The 27390-nt window shown below is 40.3% G+C and overlaps 1 protein-coding gene across 2 annotated transcripts; it reads left to right on the top strand.

Moving 5' to 3' along the window:
- The first annotated feature begins 1330 nt into the window (after positions 1-1330).
- Positions 1331-26479, top strand: sec24a (SEC24 homolog A, COPII coat complex component). 2 transcript variants are annotated; one of them, XM_047379708.1, is made up of 24 exons: positions 1331-1691; positions 5687-6256; positions 9046-9210; positions 11061-11138; positions 12795-12857; positions 14530-14693; positions 14876-15063; positions 15267-15369; positions 17225-17351; positions 17725-17834; positions 18863-18975; positions 19202-19320; positions 19418-19473; positions 19653-19859; positions 20705-20828; positions 21142-21300; positions 21411-21584; positions 21679-21789; positions 22802-22977; positions 23145-23282; positions 23367-23471; positions 23614-23706; positions 24468-24571; positions 25270-26479. In XM_047379708.1, exons 1-24 carry the CDS (start codon positions 1631-1633, stop codon positions 25382-25384), a joined length of 3423 nt encoding a protein of 1140 aa, XP_047235664.1. In that variant the 5' UTR covers positions 1331-1630; the 3' UTR covers positions 25385-26479. The 2 variants fall into 2 exon arrangements, with proteins under 2 accessions (XP_047235664.1, XP_047235666.1); XM_047379710.1 differs by lacking the exon at positions 11061-11138.
- The last annotated feature ends 911 nt before the right edge of the window (positions 26480-27390 follow it).

The following is a 27390-nucleotide window of genomic DNA, read 5'->3' as shown; positions in this document are numbered from 1 at the left end:
GTCCATCGCAGGGCAACACACAAACAACCAAGCACACACTCATTCATACACCTAACGGCAATTTAGAGTGACCAATTAACCTAACAGGCATGTGTTTGGACTGTGGGAGGAAGCCGGAGTACCCGATGAGAACCCACGCATGCACGGGGAGAACATGCAAACTCCATGCAAAAAGATCCTCAGCCGGGAATCGTACCCAGGACCTTCTTGCTGCAGGGCAAGCCCCATCGTGCAGCCCTCTTTTCAAATCCAAAAATAGATAATATTATTCTGATGTTGATTTTCTGTGCTGACTCCCTGTTAAATCTAGGATTGGATTTAATTTTCTTTTCATTTTGTTCAAAGTCAATAAAAGCCCTACTCAATCCTATTTATATATAAAGATTGTATTGGTCCTTACAACCCCACATGAAATCTTTGCTTTGAGAGGACCGGTTCACCGATGCTGCAAGAATATTCAGGTTCAGGAACCGGACTCTTTAGTTTTCCAGCTCCTATCTTCTGAAACTAACTACCAGCATTTAAAATGCTAACTCTATTTGAGTTTTATAAAATTATCCGGCACTAATAGACTTCTTCTTCCTCTTATTATTATCATTGTTTTATTTCTTCATTGTTACCCTGGTGCTCCTCATCCCCTATTTCTGATCTGTTGTTTGTATTCTTTGCCTCTTTAAGAATCAGTTATGCAGCTTACAGAGTTTTTCATTTTACTACTATTTGCAGATGTACAGCAAGTCTGCCACTGACACTCCAAGGCAACAATATCCAATGTTGTTATTTTTTACTTGTTTGACCTGTTTTTGTTTTTATTCAAAATAAATTTTAAATAAAATGTATATCTAGTGAATGCAACTTTTAGTACCTTGAGCTATATGTCTTTGGAAAGGGGCTACATACTTTTGTATTTACTTAAATTATAAAAATTTCATAATTAATAGAAAAATAATTTATTATGTAGGGATATTATTTTTAGTTATCTGATTTATTGGATTAATTGCTGGTGCGTTTTTTAGATTGTTGTAGCATTTAAACCTCTATAAAATGCATCACAGCTTAAAAAAGTTATTAAAATGAAAGTTTAATAAGTGTTGTCGTACATTCAAGAGGTAAACTGTCTTAGGTACCTACATGTTAGATCTTCTGCAAGTTGGCATTACTATAGGATGCCTTTGAGTCTATGAATGGGGAAAATGTAGATATTATGAAATCCCAGTTTGTGCGTCCCGCCTTGTTTCTGGTACTCTGAAGAAATCCTGTGCACCGGAGGAAATGCCACGTGTACATACTGCGCATGCCCGACCATTTTTTACGTTGATCCTGCTGGGTGATCCCAACTTCCGGTGAAAGGGGAGAAGATTTACTCTAAGCAGGCCCGTCGTTCACTAACCTGTGGGTTGTCGAACCGGGTCTTGGAGTAATAATCATGGCTTTGTGATAGCAAAAAATCGCCCAATCAACACCTTTAAAGTAAACAGAAGCTTTTCGCATCGGACTTTGTTCTTTGCTGTGAGCTACACCGCCAGAGCCACAGGTTTGAGTGTTACTCCGCGACGGTAAGAGCTAGCCAGCTAGCTTCCAGAGCAGCCAACCGAGAACTTCTATATTAGATTCTGGTGTCTGTTTCAACATGTCAACTGCCGGGTTCAACTCTCAGAATGGGACCGGGACGGGACAGACCTACGCGAACGGTGAGTACCTTCTTAAACTTGTGTGAAGACAGTTGGTTTCGATGTAGCATATGAGCTAACGCCGATTAGCTGAAGTCGGGAGACATTTAGGTGCGAGGTTACCCGTTAGCTGCCTTTACTTAGTTAGGTTGTAGCGTAAAGATGAGCTGTCAGGTTAACCTATGGTTAATCCCGACCAGTGTTACCTAATTTTAAGATGATCAGAATAGTAGCTTCGGTTGTTGTACACAAACCAAAGTCTACATGATTAGGTAAACGTTTGTAGAGGCAGCTATTTTACGTTTTATTATTGAAATCACAAACATTATGAAGGCACAGGATGGTCTTTAGATTCAACACAGTCTCCCTGTCAAATCAGCAGTTTAATTAAAACGTTGTGATAGTTACTTGACAATGAATCCTCATTAGATTTTAATGTGTTGAGAAAAGAAAGTTGTGATTCACTAAAATTTTATGTGTGAAAAACCTTAAAGATTCACCCTGAAGAAGCTTGAAGAGCAGAGGTGGGTAATCCAGCTACAGAAAGTAAAAGGCTTGTTCAGAGATTAGTTCTAACCATTTGCATTTCCAGCTCCACAACATCGACAGGGACTAATCACCTGGTTAATTGAACAGAATGAAGAAAAAAACTAGGCAGGGTTTTTACTTTCTGGACCTGGATTACCCACCTCTGCTGAAGAGTAATTTGATTTTACTGTTGAGTTAAGGACTCTGTTAGTTCACCAGACAAATTGAAACTGTTTGAAAACATCGACCAGACTTTAACTTATATTTTTCTCGTCTCTCCTGGACGTCTTTACCTGAATAATTTGTCAAACAGCCATCTATCCCCTCTGTATGTTTATTAGCTTGCTTGCTGTTGTGCAGTGACCTCAGGATTCTAGGGCTAAACTTGTGTGCGTTCTGCCTTTCACTGTACATGTGGCACTTACCACCAGATAAGTTAAAAGCAGTGATTTCTCCCAGCCCGAATAAGCTCTTGAGTTTTGTTTAAAGATTGTTTACGTACAAATTTTATTCACATTCCCTTGAGAAGCTTAGCAAAAAAACACTACAGACTCAATGACTGTTGACTTAGGCATTCCACAGCTTGCAATATTGATGCATGTAAATAATTGTTCCTGTACTTCTGACTTTATGAATCCCCAGTTTATAGTACTCCAGCTTAATTACACTCTCGCAACTATCTCTAAAGTTGTAAATAAACACAATTCTCTTGAAAAAACATTTATATTCTTTCATTTTCACACCAATTGTCTTAAACATCTTAAAGATGTCTGGTTAAAGGTTTGTTTATAAGCCTGCAAATCCTGTTGCATCGTGTTTGTGTACAGTATGTTCTTTAGGCATGGGCTCATATGATATTCTATTGGTATTATCAGCTATAGTAAAAAAAATGGTTTCACAGTATCAGTCTTCACTCAAAACATTTAAATCAAAATGATTACAAGATCTAATTAATGTTATTTCAAACAGATTGGCAGCAGTTATTTTCACAGCTGCTTTATATTGCTGAAATGTCACCACTAACACTTGCATATTATTTTGATGCACACAAACATACAGAACAAAATAAACTTGAGTCGTATTTTGAGTAATTAAGCAGAATGTTATACATGTTTACCCTTCTGTTCTTTATGGACTTACACAAGTACATGATAAGTACTGATATTGGCTTATGTAGCCTGCTGTCAGCTGCTTAACAGAAATGCTGCATGTAGCTTGCTGGGAGCACTGGTGTATTACTCTAAGCTCCATACAATCAGTGCTAAGTCTGTTCATGAACATTATTGCCTGTTAGAAATAAACAATCTGCAGATGTCATATTTGTTTCCTCTCCAGTCGGATTCAATGACCTCCTTTCGTATAATTTTATTACAGGACTTGATCTAACAGGATTAAAATGGATGTGTAAGACGGCTATAAAGAAAATGAAAGGTGTCTGTTGGGGAATCTGTCCAGGCTGTCTCCCTGTGACTGACATGTTTTCTCTTATAGCCAACACTTTCAAGTTTGACATATTTAAATTACTTGAACTGAACTGGAAGATTTATTTGTTGTTAGATGATGCAAGCTTTCTTGGATTAGCTGCACTGTGTAATTGGGTTGTTAATACTAAAAGTCCAAACTCTATACCAATACAAAAAATACTCAATCCCATTTTCGATACTGTAGCAATATCGTTTTGAAGGCATGGGGTTTTTTCTAGTTATGTGCAAAGTAATTGGGCTGTGAAGCTAATATTTAAACAGATGGTGCTAGCTTATGTTGTCTGGAAGGTTTACTACTTCACTGTTGCAGATAGAGGATCCTTACTGACTTTTTTAAATTGCTCTGAAACATCAGTCATGTGCCGCTAACTTGTAGCTTTAGTGCAGCTAGCACGTGGCATCGTTCGGCATTTAATTTTTTCCTCTCTGTCTGCCTCGTATGGAAAGGTCCTCCGAACAACGCAGGCCAGCATGTTTATTCTCTGGATGTTCTCGCTATTAGGGTTGGGTTTAACTTGAGCTGGGCTACGAATTTCTCTATTTTCAACCAGTCTATAAATAAGAAATTTATTAACTTGAATATAAGTGTTGTGAATTTTCTTTACACAGGGGAACACTTTTACAAGAGAGCTTTATTTTGAAAAACTCATTAAACACATAGACACATCAAGTGTCTGATGCAGCAGGTACTTACACTGGTCATTCCTTTTATTAATGTTAAGCTACACTTTTGATTGTCTCCATATGCTGTCCATGATTGCGCACTCACTTCCAGCGAATTCTTCATCATTAGCGTTTGGCAGCTTCTTCTTCCAGTCGGTGGACTAGGTATCAAAACTAGGAATCGAAATTAAAAAATTTGAACGATTCCGGGAGAATTTGAATGTTATTCGCGGTTCCAATCGATTCTCGAGAGTCAGTGCCCAACCCTACCTTGCCACATTAGCAGAGTTTAATAGTTTCAACAGCTCATTGTTTTGGACATGTGAGCGGCTCAGTGTCTGCTATTGCAGCGCTGCTGCCAGAAAACATGGTACAACTTGGGCAAATTTTAATGGATCAGTTTGGATCAGTTTTGACGTAAATGGCTGTTTTTAATTCATTCATTTTTAAAATATTGATTCTTTTGATAACCCTACTTTGTGCCAGTGTTGCTTGTCTTGCAGTCAAACTTTTCATTTGAAATCTTGTATTTGCAACATTTTTAAGGCTAGTTTATCTTTGTAAATTCTTACTTCCATATATTTTGTTGACATTTTTTGATATTGCTGGCAGCATTGTTTTGATCATCTCATCTGATTCTTAACATACGATATGTCCAACTTGAAGATTTTGTTTCTAAAATGTCCTACAAAGATAAGAAATTGATTATATTCCTGTATTTGTTTATTTTCTCTTCACTTCACTGATTTAATTTTACTCTTGGTTGTTTTGTGAGACACTTAGAGAATGGTAGCAAGACTTTTCAAGTATGTTAGAATTTAGTTTCTAAGCAGCCACACAGTTGGGCTGTAATATAAGCAACTTTCTGGGACTTACATGATTTTGATGGGTGTGTGGGTTTTTTGTGGTGGTTTCGTTGCTAGTTTAGGTCCTATGTATAGGTTGCACTTGTGCCCCTGTCATTCATCTAATACTAAATGAGTGACTTTCTATAAGACATGCTTAAAAATCATTGAATGCATTTTATGAGTGATCCTAGGATGGAATTTGTTTAACCCATTTTTTTTTTATTCCACAAGGTGCATAGAAGTGTTGGGGGTTAAATCCCGACAATACAGCATCCAAAATTGCTGTAGTTTTTAGCATCTAATGCAGAAGACCAATGGCTTTATTTTTAAGACAGAGATGTGTTAAACTTGAAGCTGACAAAGCAAAGTACCTAATCAAATATAGGCCAGATAGGACTTTTTGAGTTGCTGCATTTCTTGTTTTGATTAAGAGAAATATGCAACATTTTGAGTCTTTTCTAACATGTCTTTATTTTCTTCCTCTCGTCTTCAGGTCCATCACAGAATCCAGTCACTCTGCAGCAGCCGCCAGGGGTCGGCTATGGCATGAACCACCAACCAGCCTACAATCCAATGCAGGCCAAAGCTCCGGCACCCCCTGGCCCCGGTCTTTACCCCTCTGGGCCGTTTCAGCCCGTTCCCCCTGTTGGCTCCTATCAGCCAAGCCCAGAACTTAGTTCCTACCCTTCTGCCCTAGGCCAGCCTCTGTTGTCCAGGCCTTTAGTAGGAGGTCATCCATCCTACACCCCACCTCTGTCTGCCAGCCCTGGCCCTAGGCTGCCCCCAGCACAGGCCACACCGCCTCCTCCTGCTGTGACTTCTGCTAGCTACTACCCAAACCCTCCACAGCTCATGGCTCCAGCATGGCATTATAATGCAGCCGCTACATCCATGGGGCCAGCCTCTTCTATGAGCACGCCTCCCAGGGGCCCTGTGGCAAATCATGTGAATCCAACTGTAAGCTTGGCTGCACCGTCACCACCACCTCACATGTCTTACAGCACTGCCCAGCCCTCAGGTCCAGGAGTCCCCCCCACTTCTATACATGGATACACTCAACCAGGTAGGAGCAAAAAGACTCCACTGATAGCTTTGCTCCAGCTAGTCTCCTTTGTTCTGTCCAAGCACACGCCTAGTTACATTTCAAACTCGAAGAATATTTGCTCAGTTATTGCAACAAATTTCAACTCACAGATAAGCATGAAGTGATGCAGGAAGTCTGACTTATATCACCTAAAAGATTAATTATCTGCCCCAGTTTCTATATATTCAAACCAGTGAACTTTAAATTGCCAATTGTGGCTTCATTATTGCACAATTACTGTGAATTTCTCCAAATAGACAACTTTTCTATAAAATCTTCACCACTAACGTACATTTCCACACGTCCACTTCCTTCACAGCATGAATACAATGACTCCTCAGCCCTGTAATTACTTCCATTCACTGACATGTGCTGAAGATATGCATATCTGCAGTCCTGATACGTTGGAGCTGGACGTTGACCTCTGCTCCAACGCTGAACATGTTGGCTGGCTGGCTGGCTGATGCCGCCTCCTCTGGCTCCCTCCCCGCTACACATACTCTTTATTCTATCCTCGTACAAAGTTAAGATTAGACTCTGTTTCTTCCCAATCTGATCTTCAAGATCGGAATCAGAGAAAAGCAATAGTATTTAGTGCAATAAGCAACGTTTTATTTTCAGTTTCTGCTGGACGTAGTCATGATAAATGTTCTGGAGTGCTGACGAGATTTACAGGAGTGAAAAAAAGAAGATCCAAAACCACAAACTGAAATAAGGAACTTTTTGTTCCAACAGGAAGTGAGTTATAATATGATTTACATCAGATGTAAGTTAATTGTGTAATGTCTGCCCACATTACATAAGATTTGCCAAGAATCTAGTGATTTCACCATTTAGTGCATTATTTGCAAGGGACACCTGAATATATCTAGATCAGCAGAATCTCTGTGAGGAAAGTTGTGCATAATCTATAATATACATTTATAATGTTTAGTATAGATATTAACACAATTTAATTTATTGAAAATGGCTGCTCCATCTCTGTGGTTTTTACTGCTGCTTTTAAGTTATAACTTATTAATCACAGTTATGATAATTGTAGGGCTGCACAGTGGTGCAGTTGGTAGCACTGTTGCCATGTAGCAAGAAGGTCCTGGGTTCGAAACCCAGCGAGGGTCTTTCTGCATGGAGTTTGCATGTTCTCCCTATGCATGCATGGGTTCTCTCCAGGTACTTCGACTTCCTCCCATAGTCCAAAAACATGACTGTTAGGTTAATTGTTCTCTCTAAATTGCCCTGAGGTGTGAATGAGTGTGTGCATGGTTCTTTATCCTGTGTGTTTCTGTGTTGCCCTGCGATGGATTGGTGACCTGTCTGCAAACTTCTTTATAGTCATACAAGCCTAACAAGCTGATATCGCAAGTTTAGTCGGACTAACTGCTCCTGTAGGGCCAATTATTATAGAAGCGATTCAACCTCAAATATTTCCAAACATGATGTTTTTCTTTCTAGTAAGCCGGCCAATAATAAAGTTGCTGTTTTTCAGTCAGCTGACCGGCAGGATGCAGGAGAGGGGCAGCACTTTATTGCTCTATTCATAAAGCCAGAGAAAACTCCAGTACTTTCTCTGGCACCAACTGGGTGAAAGTTCAACCACAAGTCGGCTTCATTCCAGTTTTTTTGTCTTAAAAGTTCTTTAGTCAGTCAGTCATTTTCTACCGCTTATTCCATAGTGGGTTGCGGGGAAGCTGGTGCCACTATCCAGCAGTCTATGGGCGAGAGGTGGGGTACACTCTGGACAGGTCACCAGTCCATCACAGGGCAACACACAAACAACCATGCACACACTCATTCATACACTTAAGGGCAATTTAGAGTGACCAATTAATCTAACAGGCATGTCTTTGGACTGTGGGAGGAAGCCGGAGTACTTGGTGAGAACCCACGCATGCACGGGGAGAACATGCGAACTCCATGCAGAAAGACCCTTTGACGGGAATCGAACCAAGGACCTTCTTGCTGCAAGGCAACAATGCTACTAACTGCGCCACCGTGCAGCCCTTAAAAAAAGTTCTTCTCGTACTCGTCGTCTTCCGCTTATCCGGGACCGGGTCGCGGGGGCAGCAGATTCAGCAGAGACGCCCAGACGTCCCTCTCCCCAGACACCTCCTCCGGGTGGAGCCCAAGGCGTTCCCAGGCCAGCCGAGAGACATAGTCCCTCCAGCGTGTCCTGGGCCTCCTCCCGGTGGGACGTGCCTGGAACACCTCCCGAGGAAGGCGTCCAGGAGGCAGTTCTTCATCCTTTTAATTTTTATTTTTGGTTGCCATCACAGAAATAACCCTGGCATGTAGTTTTTATTTTGCAGAGAAGTGAATACATTATTTCACCTGTAGTCTGCAAGTTGGATCAGTTTCTCTGGCGACTTCTACTGCTGAAGATGATCTGGAGTTCTTGTTGCTTAAACGTTGGCTCATTGTGGATTATTTATGCCACCAGCTGCTGTCACATCCTCTCACAGTTCATATAGTTGCCTCACCTCTAAAGTCTCATATTTCTTGTACAAAATACCTTCCAACAGAGCTGTTTTACATACCGCAGAGACGCAACACTCATCTAATATTGACGTCTTATCTCCATCTCTGAAATATAGTATTTTTGAACTGGTTTAACAAGGCAATGGGTAATAATGGCATGTTTTTCTCTAAATAAACAAGATATATTTATGAAAAATCTGCATTTTAAAATGTATTAATTTATCTTACGTGTGGGGAAAATGTCACAAACATCCATTATTAACATCTCATAATAAATGCATTTTTTCCATCAGACACTGGCCCTCCACCAATGAATCCCCTGGCTTCCAACACATACCAGCCTAACAGACCTCCCTATGGTGCTCCACCTACAGGACCACCCCCAACCATGAAATCCACGCCACCGCCCACTGGTCCCCCAGTGACCAGTGGTACACCTCCACCCCCCAAAGCAGATGGTAAGTGTTTTTTTGTTTTATTATTATTTTATTGGGTTGTTTTTAATCTGACTGGTTGCGTTTCAAGTCCTTGAAAATATATTCCTATACAAGATTTAACCTTTTATCATTTTGTCACATTGCACTTGCAAATTCAATGTATTTTATCAGGATTTTATGAAATAGGCAAGAAATGAGTACTGCATAACTGTAAAGCGGAAGGGAAATGATACTTGGTTGTTTGAAACGTCTTTCAAAGTAATGATCTGAAAAGTGTGGGGTGGATTTGTACTCGGCCCCCTTTCTCTGACATGCCTAAAAGCAAAAAAAGAAAAACTGATTGCCTTCAGAAGGTTTCTAATTAATAGAGTGTACATATAAGTAATTTAATCTCAGAATAAGTACAGCGGTTCCTTGAAGGCCTGAGAGGATGGAGAACCACATTAGAGGAATCAATGAACTCAGCAGACGGTTCAGGGATAAAGTTGTGGAGAGGTTTAAGGCAGGATGAGGTTATACAACAACATGCTCATTTTAGACCTCTTAAATGTCCACTGTTTAGACTAAAACATTTGATTGATATAGCAACTTTTAAGACAGAGCTCACAATAGAGATGGGCATTTATCTTATCATTATCGTGAAAAATGTTTCATAATGATAAGAATTTGGATTTATTGTGACAACAATAAGTTCCAGTTGACATTTAATAACCTGTTTTGTCTGACTTATTTTTGCTAATTTCTCCGCTGCCTCATTAGAACAGCAATATATGTCAGAAAATTTGGAAATGCGATTAAATGCCGTTACTGTGTGCCGTTTAGTGATGAAATCATCCATCTTTATGTAACTGGTGTCCTGAAGAAAAAATGGCATCAGGACACTTAGACAGGTAAGCAAAAGCAATTTTAGGAAGTCTAGTTTTTAGTTGCTTAAAAAAAACCCAATCTTCGAACTCGACGTGAGAGCCTTCAGAGTACTGGTGCCGAAGGAGCCCTGCCACCTTTAGCCTTCAGCCTCATGTATGGCACGACCAGCACGTCCTAGTCACAAGATCTCAGGGATCATCTGGATTACAAAGTTCTAGGTGCTTCCGAAGGATCAAAGATGGATCTCCTAGAACAGATTATCGTTTTGGCTGCTGGTGCGATTTCATTCCGATTTATCTTGCAGATAATGAATAAAAAAATTTCTTAGTAGTTAAGGCAGCCCAGGTAACACCAGTTGTACATTTGCCACAGTTTGAAAACTGTTTAAGCATTAATTTAAGCATATGTGTTAGAATGGCCTACTTAAAGTACAGAGATAAATTTAATTATGAATCTGCAGCAACACTTGATTGAAACTGATTTTTACAGATGCTGTCCCTCCAGTTTGATGGGGCTTAAGGTTCATAGTTGGTACAGGCATGACCCAAAAGGCCCAAAAAATGTTGTCCTAGAAAGTATTGATTCAATTGGGCCGAATACAAATGCATGGCGAACATTTCTTGGTTTTATTTTGCTAAAATATCATTTTCCTTTCACGTCACAAATATGTTCGGGTTTGTGTCTGTCTGTCACATCAAACCGCCTGGGGGTTTGTGACAAAATTGTGCAAAGCTGAAGTAGTGTGAATACCTCTGCAACATACTGGATACCAGCAGTTGGATTCATAGGTCAGCAAAAGAGATCAAACTTTAAACGAGACAAGAAAGTACAACTGATTGTTCATCAGAACAGGTTTGCTTTCTGTTTTTGTAAATCTTGACCCATTTGTCTTTGATGATAAAGTGACAGCTCCTTCTGACCTGAAGTCCTTCTCTAAGAAATCATCTCTGTTCTGATGTCCCCCTTTTGTTTTCCTCCCTCCCCATCATTCGCACCAATGCCAGCTCAGTGCTGGGGGGTTGTCAACAGTGCTGCTTCCCCCACTGAGCCCGACTTCCAGGAAGGAGATATTGAATGTCCAGGTGTGCCCAATTCATTAGCAGTCTGGTATCATCTGTTTGATGTTCTGTCAGTGCTGTGGTAAAGATCCTGTCCTTTCTGCGGTGTTTCTTACACTATGTGTGGATGCACCGATCATCCTCTTCCATCCCTTATTCTGTTGGTAAACCTTGTAGCAGAACATGGATTAACACATTTTGTCATTTTTTTTTTGGCTCTTCTAATGTGTTTTTTTGAATAAACATCTACAGGGGTTGGACAATGAAACTGAAACACCTGTCATTTTAGTGTGGGAGGTTTCAAGGCTAAATTGGACCAGCCTGGTAGCCAGTCTTCATTGATTGCACATTGCACCAGTAAGAGCAGAGTGTGAAGGTTCAATTAGCAGGGTAAGAGCACAGTTTTGCTCAAAATATTGAAATGCACACAACATTATGGGTGACATACCAGAGTTCAAAAGAGGACAAATTGTTGGTGCACGTCTTGCTGGTGCATCTGTGACCAAGACAGCAAGTCTTTGTGATGTATCAAGAGCCACGGTATCCAGGGTAATGTCAGCATACCACCAAGAAGGACGAACCACATCCAACAGGATTAACTGTGGACGCAAGAGGAAGCTGTCTGAAAGGGATGTTCGGGTGCTAACCCGGATTGTATCCAAAAAACATAAAACCACGGCTGCCCAAATCACGGCAGAATTAAATGTGCACCTCAACTCTCCTGTTTCCACCAGAACTGTCCGTCAGGAGCTCCACAGGGTCAATATACACGGCCGGGCTGCTATAGCCAAACCTTTGGTCACTCATGCCAATGCCAAACGTCGGTTTCAATGGTGCAAGGAGCGCAAATCTTGGGCTGTGGACAATGTGAAACGTATTGTTCTCTGATGAGTCCACCTTTACTGTTTTCCCCACATCCAGGAGAGTTACGGTGTGGAGAAGCCCCAAAGAAGCGTACCACCCAGACTGTTGCATGCCCAGAGTGAAGCATGGGGGTGGATCAGTGATGGTTTGGGCTGCCATATCATGGCATTCCCTTGGCCCAATACTTGTGCTAGATGGGCAAGGACTACCGAACCATTCTTGAGGACCATGTGCATCCAATGGTTCAAACATTGTATCCTGAAGGTGGTGCCGTGTATCAGGATGACAATGCACCAATACACACAGCAAGACTGGTGAAAGATTGGTTTGATGAACATGAAAGTGAAGTTGAACATCTCCCATGGCCTGCACAGTCACCAGATCTAAATATTATTGAGCCACTTTGGGGTGTTTTGGAGGAGCGAGTCAGAAAACGTTTTCCTCCACCAGTATCACGTAGTGACCTGGCCACTATCCTGCAAGAACAATGGCTTAAAATCCCTCTGACCACTGTGCAGGACTTGTATATGTCATTCCCAAGACGAATTGACGCTGTATTGGCCGCAAAAGGAGGCCCTACATCATCCTAATAAATTATTGTGGTCTAAAACCAGGTGTTTCAGTTTCATTGTCCAACCCCTGTATATAAAATGGTTAAAAACACCACTGGTTTCCATAGTTACAGTTGTCATTATCAGTACCAGATTTGAGTAGCCCGTTTGTGTCCATCTGCAGCTTTCGTTACCTCTTGTTAACAGACCGGGTTACAAATCTTCCAAGTGTCTAACAGATTGCATTTGCTTGGTGGTGTTGCAGGAGATGTGGCGGGAAATGGCCCACAAGCACCAAACAGCTATAATCACGTTGACAACAGAATGGGTAAGGCCTTTTTCTGCCTCGTGTATTCCTCATGCACAAATAACACAATGTTTAAGTGTATTGATATACTAGATACAGCAGGAAAAAGTTGACTGTTTTCGGACCTGTGTTTAAATCTGATCTCATCTTCATCATTGTTGATAAGAAAAGCTTCTAGTAAAGGATAGTTATGATTACATGTTTGTACAGTTCCCACTAAGCCATGCAGACAATCATTTCTACATACCTTCAACCAGTGACAAGCTTTTCTTTCAAAAACGTTTTATACAATGATAAAAAACTATTTAAAATAAACAATTCATAATATACTTTCTCATTACAAATGGGCCAGTATGAATTTCTTACAATACAACAACTCTAAGTGCTGTAAATACTTTGATTTTACTGTTTTTACATACAATTAAACATCATGTACAACATGAATATACTTCATTTTAAGTCAAATCAGCTATTAATGCAATTGCTACTAAAATATTTATTATTACAGTTATAATATCAGTAACATTTATTATTTTATGCTGTAAAAACAGCCACTGAGTTTAGTTATAGTTAAAGTCCCTATTTGGCCGTTTGTCCTTTTGTAACACAAGTATTAGAAAGCTAATGTTCACTGGGTAGTTGGTCAGGCTGCCTGAGTTGTAATCCTCAAGTCAGTTTTATTTATAGAGCACGTTTCATACAACAGTCATAAACTAAATGTTTGTGAAAAGGAAATGTAAATATTTAAACTACCAATAAAAATATATCAAAACATGAATCAAATGTAAAACACAGAGACCACACACAGGCTTTAGTTCACATAAAGTCAAGAAAAATGAAGAAAAAAAATCAACTTCTAAACAGAATTTTGTATTTATTGTTTTAACACAACAGGGGTGATGGGTGGCGGTTCTTTACTTTCCAAACAATAACTTAATGTGTTGTTTTTTTTGTAACTTGAAATATTTTCAGAATAATATTTGTCTCTCATGTAACACGGCCAATAGGGTAGTAGTCTGCCCTAAGCCAGCTGACCAGCAGTGCACAGCAACAGATGGGAGACGGGCAAGACTTATTTTACCAACTGTTTTCTAATAAAACCCAGCTGATTGCTTCAAGTTGAGAACTCTGCAGCGATCCCTCATACTCCTCAGCTCCCATTTAACAGAACCCGGGTCATTCTGAGTCTAAATAGTGTTAGTAAAAAGATCGATGTTGTCTTTTCAGTGACCTTAGTGTTTTCCTCCACCACACTACTACTTAGGATGATTGTAGCGCTGCAACTAATGATTATTTTGCTAATCGATTCTGTTGACAATTTTTTTCAATTAATAATTAGATAGCAAAAGGGGCTTAAGAGGAGATTTTCTGCAGAATTTAAACCAGGTGAAGCTAAAGCTACGCCACTTGATGAGAAGTTCTGGACAGAGCATGTTTACAGACAAAGATGGGTTTTCACCTTTTTAAATGAAAAATATATACATTTATTTTACAATTTTGCTGTAATTAATGCTCTCAGTGGGTTGTTCTTTCAGTAAATGGCATGTTTTAGAGTCTGTATACTCCGCTTAACGATTATTCGATTACTAAATTAGTTCAATGATCCATTAATGCGATTGTTTTAGCCCTGGATGATTGATTTTCTGATATGAATCTTTTTGTTTTGTTTCTGTCTTTTTCTTTTTTACCACAGCTGGTCCGACTCAGCCTGGCCCACCTGGGCGGCACTTGGGCCACTACCCCTCCCTCCCCCCTGGGTACCAGAACACCCCAACCCCTCCTGCACCCTCCTCCTTTCACCCAGCAATTCAAGCTGCCACCCAGCCTTTCATTCAAGGAGCTCAGCCATACCAACAGGTGAGAGAAACTTACTAGAACATCACTTCTCATTCACATCTTCACACACAGTTTGATTATTTCTAATGCATATTGGCTGATTTATTTAGCCTTACACCAGATTCTTTCAACTGATTATACAAATTGCATATAAATGACGTTGTACGTTTTCAGTTTTAGTTTATTGCTTTACCTTCTTTCAGCCACCTGGTGGTCCTGGTCCAGCTCAGCTGAGCCCGTCGCTGGCAGCCATGAGCCTCCAGTCCAACACGCCCGAGGCTCTAAGAGTCGTCAACCTGTTGCAGGAGAGAAACCTGCTGCCACCAAACCCAGTTCCTGCCCCAACACCCTGCCTGACCCAGGACCTGCAGAAACTCAACTGCAGCCCAGAGTAGGTCCTGGTGGACTTGTACAACAAATGTCTTTTTTTTTTTTTTTCTCAGAAAATTTTAACTACATTTGAACAAAATGTGTTGTAAATTGGTAATAAAAGTCAGGGACTTTTTTTTGTATTGAAACAAGTTATTAAAAGTAAACCGTTTTCCCTGTTTTTATACATTCAACTCTGATCATTGATGTTTTTTGTCCCTCCAGGGTTTTCCGTTGTACATTGACCAGCATCCCTCAGACCCAGTCTTTGCTCAATAAAGCCAAGTTGCCACTGGGCCTGCTGCTCCACCCCTTTAAAGACCTCTCGGTAACTTCCACAATTTACATTTTTTGCTCATATCCAATCCATTAATGGTCTGTTTTCACATATTTATTATTTTTGTGTTAGGATGAAACTGGTTTTACCAAGTTATGTAAAAGAAACTTTGTAAACACAGCCGGGTTTCTGCTTGTGGGGATTTGTTTTCTGGCAATGTTTGTATAGGAAGAATCTCTGCAGCAGCAGGGGGTGTTTGAACAAATGTGGTTACAACGGCAGCATCAGGCTGTCTGCAAACTTCAACTTGTGGGGAAAGATGTTTTGACTGCCAAAACGTTTTCCTTTTACCTAACCTTCACTGGGTCAGTGGTTGCTGTAGTAAATGACTCTGTGAACCAAACCACATGAATCCTCACTGACTGACTGAGTCCTTGTTTCCTTTCCCACAGAAACTGTTCTTAGGTTCTTACTGGAGGTATTTTAGATTTTTTTAAGTACTGCACATGATGCAACGTGTTTCAAGATGTCCTGATGTAACAATACTAGTTCAGTGAACTCATATCAAAGAGTGTGAATATTTTAGAGTGTGGAGGATTGTTCTGGAGCTGGGGGAAAAACGCACCACCAAAGCCTATGTCTTGTTTTAGCAGCTATAACCACCTTAAATTGATTAAACAGGGCTTAACACACTATTTCATTCTTTAATAAGTGTGATCACATATTCTCAGCTACCCCCAGCATGTTTGCATAGTAGATACGTTTTGGCGTAATTTGATCCAGCAGTAAAAGTGGAGGCTAGGCCTCAAACACCTACGATGATTTCATTTGTTTTCATCTTTGAGAGAGATTACTTTCCCTTTTTCTTTCAACCTTACCTGTACCCGTCGTTCCAACGCTGCGCTCTGAAGCTACGTTGACATGAACTCTGTCAAAGCTACACAGAATGAGTAAAAAACAGCTGATAGACCTCCAGGCTCTGGCAGTTATCTTTGGTCATGCCCGTTAAATGGAAGAGGATGTATCTGAAGATATACGGTCCCTTTTGAGGTCAATTGTGGCTGCATCTGAGCTTGATGATTCTGTACCCATTTAAACAAAATCCCTGTTATTTCTGTTCCTTCAAGTTAAACATTCACATCATTAAATTGTGGGATATAGTGATCTTTATCCCCTGATACACATCAGGTAAAACCGTCTGTAGAATCATAATAAAGGCAGTGCCAGGGCCGTCTAGGATGACCCCGACCGACATCACAACAGCTTTTGAGCAAGTCATGTCCAGCTCGATACAGAAGATCGGTTTCTAAATGACTAAGTTAGGAGAAGATGTGGCTTTTTTTTTTTATTTGTTCAAGAGGAAGAAGCTGGATAAAATGCCTTAATAACTTCCATATTTGGGGTCACTCCTCTTGTCTGGGGTCTATATATCAAAGGGTGAAATAGTATGTAGGATGCAGAGAAATGTAGGGCTGTTTTTTGTCACAGTCTCTGTAGAGTATAATCCATAACCTAATGTTTCAGAGTATAAAAAGCCATTGGCATTCAGAGGTTTCTACCCATTTAGAGCAAATATGCCTTCTGATCCAGTTAATTGTGGCATGAAATGTGGCAGCATGTGATGAAAACACCAGCTATGTACTGAATAGGTTTACTATGAGAAGCTAGTTGGAGAACCAGAGTGGTGTTTGGTATTCAATTTGATGCTGAAGAGTTCATTTATCAACAGCACTCTATTAAATAAAAACTGTAGGATTTTCTATGTAGATCTTTCCATTGTGCACAAGAAACATCTTTCTTTTAGTGATTGAATTTATCTTGAATGACCCACGATCTATGTAAGGTAAGGGAAGCTATTGCTTTAAATTTTAATTAAATTAGTTTTTCTATGTTGTTATTAATGCAGCAGCTTCCTGTGGTGACATCTAGCACGATAGTCAGGTGTCGGTCCTGCAGAACCTACATCAACCCGTTTGTCTCCTTTCTGGACCAGCGGAGATGGAAGTGCAACTTGTGTTATCGAGTAAATGATGGTAAGGTACTGGGAAGTCGTGAGTGAGAATAGATCTTCTGTATAAATGCCGGAGCCACTTTGAGTGTTACAGACACATTAAACCTTAGTAGCAATGATGTGCTTTCCAGCTTGGAAAGAATGAGTGCTTTACGGATACTTTTGTACTAGTTATTTAATACTGGATCACATTTATCTTTTATATTGTTTGAACGTTCTCTTAGCTTCATGTATTTAGTGCTTGTTTTTATGTTAAGTATGTTTTGGTAGAACCAGCATACTTTTACTTTCAGTAATTTAAATATCCTTCTTTGATTCTTCATTACCTTTTTTCCTCGGGTAGGAAAAATAATCTGACGCCTTTTATGGATGTTGTATTTGTGTCTTTTATTTAGTCCCAGAAGAGTTTATGTACAACCCAGTCAGCAGATCATACGGCGAACCACACAAAAGACCAGAAGTCCAGAACGCCACTATTGAGTTTATTGCTCCTTCAGAATATATGGTGAGTTCAGGTTTGCTTTTTTATTGCATTTAACATATGAGCAATAAACTGCATACTTTTAATAAGTCAGTCTGTATTTATAGAGCACTTTTCTAGCAAAACGAGGGCAACACAAAGTGCTCAACATGAGATGGAAATGGGAGTCGATGAAAAACGGACCAAACAAGACGGAATGACTTAAATGAGGCTGGAGCATGAAAAAGAAAAGTTCATAAATTCAGCTGATTTAAAAGACTTGAGGAAATTCTGTTCTGATACCTCAAATAAAAAATAAAATAAATACTAAGTAGAGATAAAAATTCCATCGATCAGATTCTAAAATCCTCAAGTCTTTAAAACTAATATCACAAATACAAGAAAAAAATAACCGATGCAGAAAACCGCTAACGAATACAATAAAATGCAACTAAATCCTGAAGCAAATATAAACATTCATGGATTCCACAATCTTAATAAGTGTTAAATTTAAGATCACAAATATTTAAAAAGACGAATAATAAATTATTAAGATACAAAAATAATGCTTTTTAATAAAACAATAAAAAAAGGGAAGTAAAATAATGAATTTAGGTCCTGATGGGTCAAGATTAAAAACTCCACAATTTGAAAGTCCTAAACTGTGTATCTTCTTTTTTTTTTTTTGTGAAAATCAATTCTATTGATGACCTTTCACTTGTCTTTGGTTTCATTAATAAACATCCATAAAAAATAACCAAACATGTGACTTTGACCAAACGTTTTGGTAGAAAAATGTTCCTTTTTTAAAATTTCCTAAAAGGTTCAGTTCATAAACATAAAAGGTTCTGTTTGACAGATGTTCCAAAAGAGGAATTAAAGAAAAATACTTGTAAATTATACTAGGATAAAAGGAGACTAAAATTTACATTTTATTGAAGCTGTTACGAAAGTTCATTAATCATGACAAAACCTTGGTTTAAATAATGTTTCTTTCTATAATGTTAAATGAAATTTGTTATATTTTATTATAAATTTCTTGCTTACTTTGAACTGACTCGTGTTTCTTACAGCTGAGACCGCCGCAGCCCGCGGTTTATCTGTTTGTCCTGGACGTGTCCCACAATGCAGTGGAGACGGGTTACCTGACTGTCTTCTGTCAGTTGCTGCTGGACAACATCAATGCGTATGTTCAGATCATAATGAGGAGTTACATTTCAGGTTTTAGGTTTAATTTGAATTTATTCATATGGCACCAGAAGTCTCATGTTTGTGTCACCTGTCTTGTTTACTAATGCTAAAAAGAAGCCTTAAAGTCTGAAACAGTCGTAAATCCCAAGATGAGGCAAATGTGGAATTAAACCCTTGTTTAAAAGAGCAAACACAACCATGGCTACGTTTGTGTGCCTCAGGCTTCCCGGAGACTCGCGGACAAAGGTCGGCTTCATCACCTTCGACAGCACCATCCACTTTTACAACCTCCAGGAGGGACTTTCGCAGCCACAGATGCTCATCGTTTCTGACATCGAAGGTGGGACAGAGCTGATGTCGAGCCTGAGCTGCATTTCTAAATGTTTTCTAAGTACACATTATGGCACCGATGTTTAAATGATAACATTGCTCCACAGATATCTTTCTACCAACACCAGACAGCCTTCTAGTAAACCTCAATGAATCCAAGGAGGTAAGCAATGTATTTAACATTCTTAGCTTATGTTTTAGATTGTCATATTTACTTAAAGTTTATCCAGTAACATTGATTAGTGCTACATACGTAAACTGTTCATCAGAGATCTGGATCTCTGACTGACCTGTATATTGAAGGAGGGCTTAACATCTTCGTGCTGGGTTATTGTTCTCCAGCTTGTGCAGGATCTGTTGAAGAGCCTGCCAAATTTATTCGAGAAGACGATGGAGACCCAGTCTGCTCTGGGTTCAGCTCTGCAAGCAGCCTTCAAGTTGTTGTCTCCCTCTGGAGGGCGGATGTCTGTCTTTCAGACCCAGCTGCCTAACCTGGGTGTGGGGGCGCTGCAGTCCAGAGAGGACCCCAACCAGCGAGCATCTGCCAAGGTAGAAACCCAAGTGATGGGCTTTTTCCCTGAGAGGTGTAGGACTGTAGATCCTAAAGCACCTTGACGACTGTTTTTAAGCTGGAGTTTTAACACAGGAGGGGTATTCCTGATCCTTATTCCACCTCAGCTGATGGTCATAATGCACCATAGTGTTAAGCTCTAAGGGTAGTAAATTTGCAGAGAGAAAAATGGCTCTTACTGAATTGCTTTAGGCCAACATTAATCTCATTTTTAGCATAAAACTCCCCAACTGCTGTAATGCTCAGCTGAATTCATTTAAGTTGGCTCTAAAATAATGTCTCACCCTACAGGAAACTCTTTAGGGAACTTTATTAAATACTGTCATTTTTTTTAGAAACTATGGGGTAGATTTTCTGACCCCTGACCCCTAGATAATAACTTTCCTTCCATCTAGACTGTCTGCAGAAAGGAAGAGGAACAAAGATACTTTTGATCATTACATTTCTTCTTATCTGCACAGAAAGCAGTACTTTGAAGTTATTGTCGACTTTTTGTTGTTAAACGATTTTATGGATAATTTAAATGAACTCTCAGACCTAATCAAACGTGCATTTCCCATTAACAGCTTCTACAATATCACTCCGTCCTTCCAGTTACTCTTAATATCTAAAATAGCTGCATCAACAACCACATTAGATGTCCATGGTTATGGCACATTTATTGAGAAAACATGTATGTAGTTCCTGCAAATTAAATTGATTGGTAAATTAATTTTATAAGAGTACAGCTTGGTAGCACTCGCTGATCTGTGATTCATTGCGTGTTTTTAAATGAACTGAGGTTTTCGTGCTCTTTGTGCTGCTGGTTGCATTCTCCTTCCAGGACGTCCAGCACTTATCTCCTGCAACAGATTTCTACAAGAAGCTGGCGCTGGACTGTTCCGGCCAGCAGGTGGCAGTCGATCTGTTTCTGCTCAGCGCTCAGTACTGTGACCTGGCGTCACTCGGTGAGTCCCAGTTAGAATGATTAGGTCGGGAAAAATGAAAAAAATCTGTCAGACTGACACATAATGGGTGAATTTTAAGATTGTTTACCCCAGAGGTCATGATGCTCTTTTCAGTAGCTTATTTTTTGCTGAGTTTCAGCCTAGACTTAGTTTGGCATGAAAACAAGTTTAATTCATTTTGATTTCACAGAATCTGGCACAACAGTTGTTTAAATCCATACGTTAGTGCGAAGATGACGTTTGCTGCTCTCACCTTGTTCATGAGTTTAGATTTTATTTTAAAACCTCCCCTCTTGTGCGTTGTCTTTCTCAGGCTGCATATCCAGGTACTCAGCAGGGAGCGTTTATTACTACCCCTCATATCACCATCAGCACAACCCAGCGCAGGTGGAGCACTTCCAGAAGGATCTGAAGAGATATTTAACTAGAAAAATTGGCTTTGAGGCCGTCATGAGAATACGTTGCACCAAAGGTAAGAAAATCACTCCGCATTTATGTCATAGGGCAAAACTAAATTGGTTTAAACAATCGTTTTGGGCAGTCTGTTTTAATAGAAATTTGCTGCTTTTTCTCTCACTGCAGGTCTGTCCATCCACACTTTCCACGGCAACTTCTTTGTGCGCTCCACGGATCTGTTGTCCCTCCCCAACGTCAACCCCGACGCTGGATTTGCGGTTCAGATGTCCATCGAGGAAAACCTGGACGATATGCAGATTGTTTCCTTCCAGGCTGCACTGCTTTACACCTCCAGCAAAGGTGCACAACCTGGCAGGACTTAGCTTATCTATTGAAAGTCAGAAGTTTTTTTTTTTCCGGACTGTATTTTTAAAATAAAATGTTCCCTTCACAGGAGAAAGGAGGATTCGGGTGCACACCATGTGCCTCCCTGTTGTTAACTCTCTGTCTGATGTCTTTGCTGGAGCTGATGTTCAGGCCATCACTGGGCTGCTGGCTTGTATGGGTACGTACTGCTCCAAGTTGCAGAGACACCGTAGATGGGCTGCATAACATTTAATGCTTATTCATCTTGTACTGTGATTTATTGTTGTATTTAATAGACATGCAATGCCTTACAAAGTATTCACACCCTGTGAACTTTATCACATTTCATCATGTTAATACAAGTAGCTTCTGTGTATTTTGTAGTGATTCTGTATGATAGATTAGCACAGTGGGAATGCTTCTGTTCAGGGATGGGGAAGCTAATGGTAGTTGATGGGAACATGGATGGAGATTAAATACAAGACAAATGTGGGGGAAAACCTGTTGGAGGCTGCAAAATACTGGGGTTGATTTTCAGGTTACAGCCGGACAACAACCAAAACATTCAGTCGAGCTTTAATGGAAGGGTCTACACCAAAGCATATTCATATGTTAGAATGGCCCAGTCAAAGTCCAGACCTAAATATAATTAAGAACTTGTTGCAGGACTTAAAATTGATAACCAGATGCTCCCCATCCAATCTGACAGAGTTTGAGCTATTTAGCAAAGGTTTCAGTCTTTGGATTTGAAAAAGCAGTTCTTTCTTGCCAAGAAACTTCATACATTTCCTGCGGTTACCTCATGGAGTCCCTCCTACTGCAGCATTGGACACAAAACAAGCAGGGAATGAAGTTCTGCTGATGATGTGTTAAAACCAAGCTGCTAGAACAGGATGGAGTCATTGTGATGTTACAACCCTGGGGGAGAGAGAGAACACATCTCTGTTGCTGCAGAGTCTGCGCACCCATTAATACATAAACAAAGCAGTTCACTGAGCTGCCAATAGATGGCAGCAATGCTCCCTGCAAAACAAACTTACAGTTCATCAAACTTATACCCAAAACTTGATGGACATTTTTCACCTTTCTTTAAAAAAGTCTTAATACTTTTTTAAAACAATTATGGTCTGAGTGTTTCAATGATTTGATGTTGCTAAGCGCCCCAGACAGAGGTCCTCACCTGACACCCGTATCTGTTTCACCATTTCTAGCTGTGGACCGTTCGGTGACGGCCAGTCTGAGTGATGCAAGAGATGCGATGACCAACGCTGCCATTGACTCGCTGTCTTCATACCGACAATCTGCGCTGACCATCCAGCAGCCTGGCTTGTTGGCTCCGGCCTGCCTCAGACTCTTCCCACTCTACGTCTTGGCTCTACTCAAACAGGTACAGTTTTAACCATTAAACAATCATTCTTTTCCTCTTATTGAAGCTCATCTTTATAGTTGCCTTCTTTCTTCAACCCCGTCCTGTAATGGAAAGTTTAATCTAATTCACACTTCTTAACCTGACCAGAGTAAAATACATTTGTACTTTGCGTGTTATCCCTGCAGAAAGCTTTCAGGACCGGAACCAGTACCAGGCTGGACGACCGAGTGTTTGCCATGTACCAGCTGAAGTACCAGCCTCTGACCTTTGCCTTGCTGATGATCCACCCTGCTCTGTATCGTGTAGACGACCTGAACGATGAGGTGAGAATGAGGGAAATCTCCGCGAGGAGAAAAGCTAATTTTGCTGCATTTCTTTGTTTTTATTTACTTTCCTAACATTCTCAGGGAGCTCTAAATATCAACGACCAGACCATCCCCCAGCCCAGAGTTCTACAGCTGTCTGTGGAGAAGCTTAGCAGGGAGGGAGCTTTCCTCATGGATGCTGGAATCGTACGTTTGGAAATTAGCATTTATTGAAGCTGTTGGTTACAGTGAGACTGATAATCAGGCATGAAAACCATATTTGCTGTAAAAGACGAGTCCATCTTTGGATCAAAACATTGACTGTTGTGTTTTATTCCATTCCAATAAGGTGATGTACCTTTGGATCGGACGCAACTGCCAACCCAGCTTCCTCTCACAAGTCCTGGGGGTTCCAAACTACGCTGCTGTGCCTGAGAAACTGGTAGAAAACATGTTGCAACGAAATGAAAAAAACTATTGTTTATGTACATTTATGAATTAAAGACAGGGTTCCTATACAATATGGAGAAGTCTGGCATCTGATTTCAGTATTTTCCAGGTCTTTTCAAGTATGGATAAAGAAAATAGCTGTATGGAGAAGTATTTGTATCTCTAGGCTTATTTCCCTTTCCCATTTTCTAAAACTTGTCCTTACTCCCACCCTTAATTTCTTTTTTTAGTCTCCTTTCTTCCTTGTTTCCTACTCTCTTTATTCCTTGTTTGCTCAATTTTTGTTTTTCCTTCCTTTTTCCATCCCCTCCTCGTGTCCTTCCCTGCTTATTTTCCTTCATTCCTTGATCCCTTGTATACTTCCCTTTCTTCAATTTTCCCTTGATCCTTTCCTTCCTTCCTTTCTATTTTGACTCACCTTTTCTTCTGTCCTTTGTCTTATTGTCTCATATTGTCCTTCCTTTATCGCTTTCCTTTCTTCATTACGTCTGTGTTCCTACCTAGTGTAGAAATTCTTTTATGTTTTAAAAGGGATAAAATAAATTGCAAAGTTTCGAAAGCTGAGGAAAGATGTGTTTTTACAAGGTAAATGTGTAGGAACCCTACAGCAGGTCCTTGTAGTGTCTGCCTCATAACGACGGGAACCCAGAACAGAGAAACTAAACTTCAAACTCACTAGACTGATAATAACTAATGCTGTAACTCAGTTTTGTTTCCTTTTTCCATCTTAAAACGTTGCTTCTCTCTTTACAGCATCTCCTCCCAGAGCTGGACACTGCAGAGTCACAGAGAACCAGAGCTTTCATTGGCTGGCTCAGGGATCAGAGGCCCTTCTTCCCTTCCCTCCACATCATCAGGTGGGAAAGAAAGTTTTTTGCTTTAAATTGCCTAAGACCCAAAGAAACCACGTGCCTTTAGCAGCCATTCGCCGCACAGTCGATATGTTCAAGTTCATTCCCTCATGGATGAGCCCAATGCCTTCTGGGGAAAAGATTTGTAGTCGGACAACAAAGACTGAGCTGTGTGGTGCCACAATGGCAAAAAAGTGCTAGTAATGAAGAAGTCTAAGGCCTTTAAACCTAAGGCTACTGTAGAAGCTGTCGGGTATGGTGGTGGTGGCATCATGCTAAGGGTCAGTTTCACTACCAGTGGTACTGCTGCATTCCACAAAGTGGGTGGAAAAAGGGAAGTGGGGCTAATGTTAAGCTTCTGGAGTTACTTTAACCTCAAGCCTGTTAGAAATTTCTGGATTATTCTTAAATGTTGGGTCAATGACAGACTTCCAACCAAATTTAAAGGAGCTCTACTGATTCTGCCTAGAAGAGAAATCTAAAATCAAGCCATATTTATCCCAGAAACCTTGATCTCTATAAGAACCTTTGTACCAAAATCTCCCTTTGAAAGATCAAGTTGCATGTTGCAGTATTTGTCCATCCTGTAAGGAGGAGCCCTTCAAAGAACAAAGAGGTTGCTTTGTTCCTAAAAATGAATGCTTAGTGATTGAGAGAAAATTAACAATAGATTTTCATCTATATGCTGTATTTATTTTTCTCAGGGACGAGAGCCAGCTGAAACCCCACTTTATGCAGAACATGATCGAAGACCGGACAGAGTCGGCCCTGTCGTACTACGAGTTCCTTCTCCACGTCCAGCAGCAAATCTCCAAATAATCAGCAGCCAGTGTGTTGGGACAGGGGACATCTCTGAAAAAGGACATGCACCGTGTGTATGAGTGTGTGTATATTTGTGTTAGGATGTATGTGTGTGTGTTAAAGCAGAAAGAGGCACGCTCTACAAACCCTCTTGCTTCAGCTGCGATCCACCATCATCTCTGAAAAGAACCTGAGCGGATGTGGGACATTGGCCGGATCAATTTTTGTGACGGACAGAGCGAAGGACGTCACTTGATTCTGACATGATCTGGCACTTTTCTGACCAGCTGAATCAGTATGTTGGAGGAGAGCAAAAGAAAGAAGTCGTTGAATGATCATAATGTTGTTTATTGAATGAATCAGTGTTTTTTTCTCTTAGAACAATGCTGTCAAACTGAGGTATCGCTGAGATACGGCGCAGGCAGACAGGCGTCTTTAGTGTTTTTGTTCAAAAAGCACATTTTTCTTTACCAACATGAATCAAACTCATGTATGTGAGAATATCTGCTTAAAATGGGTCTTTGAGGAAGGTCAGCGCTCCAAAACATCTGAGCTTTAACCGTCCTAATGTACCTAAAGGAGAGTGTGTTTATCTTTTTTTCTTTTAAGTCATTATAATTTTGTGTTGAACAAATGCATAGACTCTGATGCTAAAGGCAGATAGACCTGGCTGTCTCTGCTGCCTGGAATGTGTAGAATCGGCAGTGGAAAAGGTCTCGTTGGTCAGATCTGTCCTTCAGAAACTTGTCCGTCGTCTTTTCTTTCTGGACTTTCAGAACACCTCTAATGACTTTGCTGTTTCTTTTATTTCTTGACTGTATAATTTATGAGACTCCCAATCTGATTAAATTCTATAATTGCCTTGTATGGGAACTCACTTTTTATTATTAAACCTCTGTTTAAATACTGACTATATGAAATATTTTAATATAATAGGATATGGGAAATCTTTAACACAGGCGTAACGAAGCCATTCTGACCTTTTAATCCTGCTTATTGATACTTGTATATTGAACAGACTGCATTATGTAAAGGAGAAGAAATGCTGATGATTTTAGTATAAATAAGGAGTTGAAATGATTGCTAAGAAAATAAACAGTTTGGGAATTTTTACATGTAGTTTGTGTTTTAGTTGGTGAACTGTTTGTTTTGTTTTGGAGCGATGCTTTACCTGTGAGGCAGCCAGGGCTTCTGATTCGGGCTCAATGCATACAGTTTATAATCTCTTAGAGAAGCCAATTACAGGTCCTTCTCACAAAATTAGCATATTTCATCCGACCAATAAAAGAAAAGTGTTTTTAATACAAAAAACGTCAACCTTCAAATAATCATGTACAGTTATGCACTCAATACTTGGTCGGGAATCCTTTTGCAGAAATGACTGCTTCAATGCGGCGTGGCATGGAGGCAATCAGCCTGTGACACTGCTGAGGTCTTATGGAGGTCCAAGATGCTTCGATAGCGGCCTTTAGCTCATCCAGAGTGTTGGGTCTTGAGTCTCTCAACGGTTTCTTCACAATATCCCACAGATTCTCTATGGGGTTCAGTTCAGGAGAGTTGGCAGGCCAATTGAGCACAGTGATACCATGGTCAGTAAACCATTTACCAGTGGTTTTGGCACTGTGAGCAGGTGCCAGGTCGTGCTGCAAAATGAAATCTTCATCTCCATAAAGCTTTTCAGCAGATTGAAGCATGAAGTGCTCCAAAATCTCCTGATAGCTAGCTGCATTGACCCTGCCCTTGATAAAACACAGTGGACCAACACCAGCAGCTGACACGGCACCCCAGACCATCACTGACTGTGGGTACTTGACCCTGGACTTCTGGCATTTTGGCATTTCCTTCTCCCCAGTCTTCCTCCAGACTCTGGCACCTTGATTTCAGAATGACATGCAGAATTTGCTTTCATCCGAAAGAAGTACTTTGGACCACTGAGCAACAGTCCAGTGCTGCTTCTCTGTAGCCCAGGTCAGGCGCTTCTGCCGCTGTTTCTGGTTCAAAAGTGGCTTGACCTGGAGAATGCG

The sequence above is a fragment of the Girardinichthys multiradiatus genome, chromosome 11, assembly GCF_021462225.1.
Source record: "Girardinichthys multiradiatus isolate DD_20200921_A chromosome 11, DD_fGirMul_XY1, whole genome shotgun sequence".
In the NCBI taxonomy this organism is placed as follows: domain Eukaryota; kingdom Metazoa; phylum Chordata; class Actinopteri; order Cyprinodontiformes; family Goodeidae; genus Girardinichthys; species Girardinichthys multiradiatus.
Note: the sequence above shows the minus strand (reverse complement) of the source record. Positions and strands in the feature narration are given on the sequence as shown.

What these genes read in the sequence shown, in the direction of transcription:
- sec24a (XM_047379708.1), top strand. Translation starts at nt 1,631, where the DNA reads ATGTCAACTGCCGGGTTCAACTCTCAGAATGGGACCGGGACGGGACAG. An exon ending in TCCACCCCCCAAAGCAGATG is followed by an intron (nt 9,211 to 11,060) that starts GTAAGTGTTTTT and finishes CACCAATGCCAG; the next exon opens with CTCAGTGCTGGGGGGTTGTC. An exon ending in TCACGTTGACAACAGAATGG is followed by an intron (nt 12,858 to 14,529) that starts GTAAGGCCTTTT and finishes TTTTTACCACAG; the next exon opens with CTGGTCCGACTCAGCCTGGC.